The following is an 8,984-nucleotide window of genomic DNA, read 5'->3' as shown; positions in this document are numbered from 1 at the left end:
ATTTAAACACTTCTAAAATTTGCATAATGACACTCTAGTGCATTGAACAAGGTTTACTTGACAACAATTAATTACATTTTGCCCAACACCAATTAACACTAAAAACCTGTGTATTATTGCTGCTTTCCAAGGTCTAAACAAGCGAAATCCAAAGGCACCTTGGGTGGAACCTGACCCCCTATCGCATCAAAGGTATACTTTGCCTTCAACACTGACTTTCTGCAGAAATAAAACCTGAAATGCTAATAGACTCTTTTTGTAGATACAAATGAAAAAATAATTTTGTTTATACTTTCTCTTTTAAAATCAAATCTACCATAAGTTTAGCACAACACTTCCAGATTCAAAGGTGTTCCTCCATTGCTATTTTAACTTTTAACTTATTTGAATAAGTTAAAAATAAAGGAAACAAGAAATTATGTCACCTAATACTGGTTATTAAAAAACAAATCTATCTACTTTCAGATGTTCTATTAATAATACATTTAAATAAAGACGTTAAAAATGCATTTTGGAATTAAAATTAAAACACAAGTTATGAAACAGTTTCCAAACACTATCATGAACCATACAAATCTAAGTATTGCATTTTGTAATTACAGATTTCAAAAATCACAGAAGGACCAAATTTCATAGAGCTGCACAAAAAGTTAAGCCAACCAAAGTACCATATGTGACATGCACCATATTTGACTGTTAACTTTTGCTCACAACACAAAGTTGCACAGCGAAAATGGTCTGCTTAAGCAGAACTGTGACATTGAGCACTAAGTCCACTTTCATGGAGCTGCTAAAGCACAACAAATTGATTTATAGTACCACAAAATGATGCTAACCAGAATAAAGTTACCAACCAAAATACTATCTCACATGTATATTATTTTGTTTTTCTTGTGAGGCGCTGTGTTAATTGTAGAGCGCCATAGAAATTATTATTATTATTATTATTATTATGTACAATCTGTGGCTGTATCCTGTTCAGTTTTGCTAAGCAAATTGTTTTTAAGCAGCTCTATGAAAATGGGCCCTGCTCTGCATGGTTTGACTCTGACTCTGCATTTTGATGGCATTCACGATTCCAGGCTTAGCTATTCAAGGTATTATTTATATTGGTAAGGGTTATACTTTGCATGATTTCTCACTACTTTTACATGTTGTTTCAAGTACATTGGTTGATCATACCATGCAAAACATGAGCACTGTCTGTGACTATTTTATCAGTTTTACCAATTCTGTATTTTTTTAAAACAATTTTAACGATGGCAACACTGACAAGCCATATAGACACACTGTTGAATCATGGTTGAATTCAACAGGAACAGCAGCAGGGAAGAGCGCGACCTACTGCATGCAGGACAGCCCTGCATATTCCAACATTTTTTGCACTTGTTCAGAAATAGTGTTGTACTATTTACTCACAAAACCAATTAACCAGTGAGATCTCTTTTTTGAGAACAAAATATCCACTTTGCAATTGTGGTTGCCTGATCTAAATTTAGAATCTCTTGTAGCACTACAATTTGAAATATGAAATATCTCCCAACTCACAAGGCCGGAGGGCCACATCAAGGTGAGGGCTACACTTAACTGATTTGGGCTATTGACCACAATCAACTGTCACCAGGGGTATGTTGCCACCAACTCCTGGGGCTGAAATAGGGTTACCCCATTCACAGTCCATAAGGATGATGGCATGGGTATCATCCACTAGGAGCCTGGTTGGTTGAGCAGAATGATATACCTTCACAACTTTTTGTGAAGCAATTATGGTTAAGTGCCCTACCCAAGAGCACGAGTGTCATGACTGGGATTCTTACCCACACTCTGCTGCTGACAACATCAGAGCTTGGGTCCGGGGAACTAGACCGCTCCGCGCCAGGACAGGCCACGAAACTATATGTAGTGTAGTTATTTCATGTGACATTGGACTAAAGACTACTATAAATCAGCCTCGCCAGCTTGCAAGCACGGCTAACACAAACAGTGTAGTCACACCAACTAGTGACAACGTTGACGTAGCATTAAACATATACCTATACTGCCATCGTAAATACCAAACAAATCCCAGAATGCTTGTGAAGAGAGGAATCATGAATCGGCCGAGATCTATATCTGCTTCTTGAACGTCTTGACGCACCGTTGAGGGTGCTACACCCCGGGACAGATGGCAGTGTACAACGCAATTATGGGTCACGTTGAGGTCGGAGAGGGAAGTGTTATCGTCTTGAAGGAGCTGCCCCTGAAAGATGAGACGAACGGTCTGGCCTGACTGGATTTCTTCAGAAAATGTTTGCCTGTTCACAAAAACAAAAACAATATGTCAGGTAGGGTGTAGCAGATTCATTGAGAGTTATTATTATTAAAGGCAGTGGACACTATTGGTAATTACTCAAAATAATTATCAGCATAAAACCTTACTTGGTGACGAGTAATGGGGAGAGGTCGATAGTATTAAACATTGTGAGAAACAGCTCCCTCTGAAGTGACGTAGTTTTCGAGAAAGAAGTAATTTTCCACGAATTTGATTTCGAGACCTCAAGTTTAGAACTTGAGGTCTCGAAATCAACCATCTAAACGCACACAACTTCGTGTGACAAGGGTGTTTTTTCTTTCATTATTATCTCGCAACTTCTACGACCGATTGAGCTCAAATTTTCACAGGTTTGTTATTTCATGCATATGTTGAAATACACCAAGTGAGAAGACTGGTGTATGACATTTACCAATAGTGTCCACTGTCTTTAAAGCTAGAAACAGAACGAAAATCAACTGTTGCAACGTAGAAATGGTTTTGTTGACGTGTTCTTGATCATAAAATTATCAAGATTTATGAATGAAAGAAAAGACAATCGAGTTTGTTTATATTCTCTCCAAAAACATTGAGCCTCTGATGAGCTAAGTCCCTTTAATGATTTTGAAGATTAAAAGCTTTAAAAAATTCAAATCAAGGCAGCCAAAATGACCATAGAATTGTAGTCTCGTCAGTTTTGATTTGACTAGAACCAACGATCTAGCGAAACCAAAAACTTGTCAAAGATGGGTAAACCCTCCTGCTGTCTGACCATTTTATATCAATATCATCCACTTTGAGTTTTGGACGATAGGTAAACAAAGGCAGATGCAACATGACATTATGACAATGACTACATCTACACAGTACGGAGTCAACCCTCCTCCTGTCCTCCTGTCTGATCTAATTAATAGCACCCACTGTAGCTATGAACGATAAGATAAGATGTGTCATGTAGTGAATCCATAAATACTTTACACACAAGTGCACAGTTTACTTCTTAGCACGATTCAAATGAAGACTACCCATCCATTCACAACCCAAGCCATTAAATGGTTTCAAACCGACACAATGTAAATTTAGTATTGAGTAAACTAACCGCCTAAAATTCCCAAGGGTGTCTGTTGGCTTTGCGTTGACAACTCTCTCCCTATCAGTCAAATACTTGATACGAATACAAATACTGCCCTCTGCAGTTTGGTCTTGTCCTTCAGCATGTATTGGTTCCTCTGATTGGCCCATATCTCCTTGATTGTTTTGGCTCTCATCAGAAACAACATCTGATTGGTTGCCTTCACCATCGGTTTGTGTTGCATCTTGTGATTGGCCGTTTGAATCAGTACTGGAGGATTGAATAGTATTACTTTGAAGTTCGGAAACTTGTCCTGTGAATCTGTTCCTAACTACATTTGCCGCTGGAGTTTCTTTCACCGTCGAGTCCTGAGGAGTGTCCAAACTAGTTCTGTTTGAAGATTCTTTATCTTTACTGGCTACAGGTTCTGAAACTGAATCTATGCTCTCTGAGGCGACCAAATCATCCTGAGTAGAGTTAGAATTCACTGCACTTGAGTTTGTCGGAGCGCTTGGTCCTGTTCTGACACTCTCCGTTCCGCCACTCCATCGACTGTCAAAGATAGCGTCTTCAATTCTGGCATCTGTATTGTTGATTAACTCTTCGGTTGCAGTAGCGTCGATGGTAGAGGAGGGGATCCTTTGGTTGGGTCTGTCTGAGACCGAGGTTGACAGCCAGGCTATGAGAAGGGTGATTGATATGATGAGAATGGAAACCAGGATCGTCACCTCATCTCCTATTCCTTCGATAAGAGACATTTTACTGAACTCCCTCTATGCCTCACATGCAGAAAACCTGTATCTGTGTGAAAGATAACAAAAAAAGTGGTTTTTGATTAGAAGAGATCTCTACTCTATTTCATTATTTCCAAACTTTCACAAATAGCTTCAACTAAAGTTTAGTTTAGCCCTGGTAGTCATCAAGTGGTTTCTACATCAAGAATAGCTTTTATTTTAGACCAATGATAAATCGTTGGCACAACTGTGATTAAGGGGGAAAGTATGAATGTATTTCAACTCTACCGACTGTAGTCTGCTATGGTTAAAAGGAGCATTCCTCCCCGACTTTGCCTCAGAATAAAAAATGTACCGAGGGGATCACCTCTAGAGAAGAATATTGATGGGGAAAACCTTTTTTTATAGTAAGATCTACTAATATGATTTGAAAAATTCTACAAAATTTTGTTTGAATTTATTTTATATAATTCTGGTTATACAACTTGCTTCTTCCCCTACCAAAAAAGTTATAACTCACAGGTAAAAAACAGCCACCCAAACCCCTTAAATTATTCATCGCCTACATCCAGTCTTCAACACCCACCCCCGCCGCCCCAACCCCCGCCGCCCCCACCCCCTTATAATTACCACACCCAACCCATACATAGCCACAACATGATTATAAAATGATCAGCAGCTTGATCTCGTTAGAATTTACGTTTTAATCAGCTATGGTATATGGTATATGGGCAAAAGGAACCTTTAAAAAACCTCACCCAAGAATAGAACATTACATTTATTAACAGCTCTCTTAAATTACGCATGCAGATTAATAAGAATTCAGTCATTAGTTACCAAAATCACCACTCCGTAAATTAAAGTCCCATTTTCACTACACAATCTAGATGTTTGTATACAAAGTACACGTCTTATTGTAACAGTCTGGCGATGCTTCTTAGGACCAGCATGTTTTTGGTTGTGTAGTAAACCAGGCTGAAGTGAGCACCGTGTTTGGGCCCAACACTAAATCGGGCCCAGCACCGAAATTATCCTCAGCACCGAATTAAAAAAAATCCGCAAACGACCGTCATTACACGTCGACACCACCAGGGATGCTTTATCAGCATACCTAACTTTAACGGAATTTGTGTCACCTTTAAATTGTGAAATTTCAAGATTTTCTTTCATGGATATGTTGATTACATCCCTGACCACATCTCCTGGGCGGAAAAATAATCTCAGATTACTAATTAGCTCAGCCCAACTAATTAAAGATTGTCTCAAATTAGCTTGTGTATAAATAATGTACTAACTGCGGCAAACATACCTAACTTTGACGAAATTTGTGTCACTTTTAATTTATGAAATTTTAATATTTTCTTTCATAGATGTGTTTGTTAAATCCCTGACCACATCTCCCAGGCGGAAAAATAATCTCAGATAACTAATGAGCTCAGCCCAACTAATTAAAGATTGTCTCAATTTGGCGCGTGTATAGCCTAATAATGTACAAAGTGCGGGTAAACATACCTAACTTTGACGAAATTTGTGTCACCTTTATATTATGAAATTTTAATTTGTTCTTTCATAGATATGTTTGTTACATCCCTGACCATATCTCCTGGGCGGAAAAATATTCTTAGACCACTAATTAGCTCAGCCCAACTAATTAAAATTGTCTCAAATTAGCGTTTCTATAGCCCAATAATGTACAAAGTGTGGGTAAACATACGTAACTTTGACGAAATTTGTGTCACGTTTAATTTATGAAATTTTAATCTTTTCTTTCATAGATATGTTTGTTACATCCCTGACCACATCTCCTAGGCGGAAAAATAATGTCAGATTACTAATTAGCTCAGCCCAACTAACTAAAATTTGTCTCGAATTAGCGTGTGTATAGACTAAATATGTAAGTGCGGTTAACATAACTAACTTTGACGAAATTTGTGTCACCTTTAATTTATGAAATTTTTATATTTTCTTTCATAGATATGTTTGTTACATCCCTGACCATATCGCCTAGGCGGAAAAATAATATCAGACTACTAATTAGCTCAGCCCAACTAATTCAAGATTGTCTCAAATTAGCGCTTGTAAAGCCACATAGTGTATACAAAGTGCGTGTATAGACATATCTAAACTTAACGAAATTTGTGTCACCTTTAATTTATGAAATTTTGATATTTTCTTTCATAGCTATGTTTGGTACATCCCTGACCACATCTCCTAGGCGGAAAAATAATCTCAGATCACTAATTAGCTCAGCCCAACTAATTAAACATTGTCTAAAATTAGCGCTTGATATAGCCACATGGTGTATACAGAGTGCGTGTATATAGACATACCTAACTTTAACGAAATTTGTGTCACCTTTAATTTATGAAATTTTGATATTTTCTTTCATAGATATGTTTGTTACATCCCTGACCATATCTCCTAGGCGGAAAAATAATTTCAGATTACTTATTAGCTCAGCCCAACTAATTAAAGATTGTCTCAAATTAGCGCGTGTATATAGCCTATAATGTACAAAGTGCGTGTATAAACACACCTAACTTTAACGAAATTTGTGTCACCTTTAATATATGAAATTTAGATATTTTCTTTCATAAATATGTTTGTTACATCCCTGACCATATCTCCTAGGCGGAAAAATAATCTCAGATTACTAATTAGCTCAGCCCAACTAATTAAAGATTGTCTCAAATTAGCGCGTGTATATAGCCTATAATGTACAAAGTGCGTGTATAAACATACCTAACTTTAACGAAATTTGTGTCACCTTTAATTTATGAAATTTTGATATTTTTTTTTATAGATATGTTTGTTACATCCCTGACCATATCTCCTGGGCGGAAAAATAATCTCAGATCACTAATTAGCTCAGCCCAACTAATTAAACATTGTCTCAAATTAGCGTTTGTATAATAGCCACATAGTGTATACAAAGTGCGTGTATAGACATACCTAACTTTAACGAAATTTGTGTCACCTTTAATTTATGAAATTTTGATATTTTCTTTCATAGATATGTTTGTTACATCCCTGACAATATCTACTAGGCGGAAAAATAATCTCAGATTACTAATTAGCTCAGCCCACCTAATTAAAGATTGTCTCAAATTAGCGTGTGTATATAGCCTCATAACGTATACAAAGTGCGTGTATATAGACATACCTATACTTTAACGAAATTTGTGTCACCTTTAATTTATGAAATTTTGATATTTTCTTTCATAGATGTGTTTGGTATATCCCTGACCACATCTCCTAGGCGGAAAAATAATCTCAGATCACTAATTAGCTCAGCCCAACTAATTAAAGATTGTCTCAAATTAGCGCTTGTATATAGCCACATAGTGTACACAAAGTGCGTGTATAGACATATCTAACTTTAACGAAATTTGTGTCACCTTTAATTTATGAAATTTCAATATTTTCTTTTATAGATATGTTGGTTACATCCCTGACAATATCTCCTAGGCGGAAAAATAATCTCAGATTACTAATTAGCTCAGCCCAACTAATTAAACATTGTCTCAAATTAGCGTGTGTATAATAGCCACATAGTGTATACAAAGTGCGTGTATAAACATACCTAACTTTAACGAAATTTGTGTCACCTTTAATTTATGAAATTTTGATATTTTCTTTTATAGATATGTTGGTTACATCCTGACAATATCTACTAGGCGGAAAAAATAATCTCAGATTACTAATTAGCTCAGCCCAACTAATTAAACATTGTCTCAAATTAGCGCGTGTATATAGCCTATAATGTACAAAGTGCGTGTATAAACATACCTAATTTTAACGAAATTTGTGTCACCTTTAATTTCTGAAATTTTAATATTTTCTTTCATAGATATGTTTGTTACATTCCTGGCCATATCTCCTGGGCGGAAAAATAATCTCAAATCACTAATTAGCTCAGCCCAACTAATTAAACATTGTCTCAAATTAGCGTGTGTATAATAGCCACATAGTGTATACAGAGTGCGTGTATAGACATACCAAACTTTAACGAAATTTGTGTCACCTTTAATTTATGAAATTTTGATATTTTCTTTCATAGATATGTTTGTTACATCCCTGACAATATCTCCTAGGCGGAAAAATAATCTCAGATTACTAATTAGCTCAGCCAAACTAATTAAACATTGTCTCAAATTAGCGCGTGTATATAGCCTATAATGTACAAAGTGCGTGTTTTAGACATACCTAATTTTGACGAAATTTGTGTCACCTTTAAATTAGGAATTTTTAATATTTCTGTCATAGATATGTTTGTTACATCCCTGACCATATCTCCTGGGCGGAAAAACAATCTCAGATTACTAATTAGCTCAGCCCAACTAATTAAAGATTGTATCAAATTAACGTGTGTATAATAGCCACATAGTGTATACAAAGTGCGTGTATAGACATACCTAACTTTAACGAAATTTGTGTCACCTTTAATTTATGAAATTTCGATATTTTCTTTCATAGATATGTTTGTTACATCCCTGACCATATCTCCTGGGCGGAAAAATAATCTCAGATCACTAATTAGCTCAGCCCAACTAATTAAACATTGTCTCAAATTAGCGTGTGTATAATAGCCACATAGTGTATACAAAGTGAGTGTATAGACATACCTAACTTTAACGAAATTTGTGTCACCTTTAAATTAGGAAATTTTGATATTTTCTTTCATAGATATGTTTTTTACATCCCTGACCATATCTCCTAGGCGGAAAAATAATTTCAGATTATTAATTAGCTCAGCCCAACTAATGAAAGATTGTCTCAAATTAGCGCTGTATATAGCCTATAATGTACAAAGTGCGTGTATAAACATACCTAACTTTAACGAAATTTGTGTCACCTTTAATTTATGAAATTTTGATATTTTCTTTCA

The 8,984-nt window shown here is 36.0% G+C and overlaps 1 protein-coding gene across 4 annotated transcripts; it reads right to left on the bottom strand.

The window, feature by feature from the left end:
• Positions 1 to 1,661: 1,661 nt before the first annotated feature.
• Positions 1,662 to 5,011, bottom strand: LOC117306486 (transmembrane and ubiquitin-like domain-containing protein 2). 4 transcript variants are annotated; one of them, XM_033791028.1, is made up of 3 exons: positions 4,934 to 5,011; positions 3,390 to 4,163; positions 1,662 to 2,294 (listed from the first exon to the last, which is right to left on the bottom strand). In XM_033791028.1, exons 2-3 carry the CDS (start codon positions 4,118 to 4,120, stop codon positions 1,946 to 1,948), a joined length of 1,080 nt encoding a protein of 359 aa, XP_033646919.1. In that variant the 5' UTR covers positions 4,121 to 4,163; positions 4,934 to 5,011; the 3' UTR covers positions 1,662 to 1,945. The 4 variants fall into 4 exon arrangements, with proteins under 4 accessions (XP_033646919.1, XP_033646922.1, XP_033646920.1 ...); XM_033791031.1 differs by having other exon boundaries at positions 3,390 to 4,157; positions 4,934 to 4,968; XM_033791029.1 differs by having other exon boundaries at positions 4,873 to 4,942.
• Positions 5,012 to 8,984: the final 3,973 nt, after the last annotated feature.

The sequence above is a fragment of the Asterias rubens genome, unplaced genomic scaffold, assembly GCF_902459465.1.
Source record: "Asterias rubens unplaced genomic scaffold, eAstRub1.3, whole genome shotgun sequence".
In the NCBI taxonomy this organism is placed as follows: domain Eukaryota; kingdom Metazoa; phylum Echinodermata; class Asteroidea; order Forcipulatida; family Asteriidae; genus Asterias; species Asterias rubens.
Note: the sequence above shows the minus strand (reverse complement) of the source record. Positions and strands in the feature narration are given on the sequence as shown.

What these genes read in the sequence shown, in the direction of transcription:
- LOC117306486 (XM_033791028.1), bottom strand. Translation starts at nt 4,120, where the DNA reads ATGTCTCTTATCGAAGGAATAGGAGATGAGGTGACGATCCTGGTTTCC. An exon ending in ACCCTTGGGAATTTTAGGCG is followed by an intron (nt 2,295 to 3,389) that starts GTTAGTTTACTC and finishes TTTTGTGAACAG; the next exon opens with GCAAACATTTTCTGAAGAAA.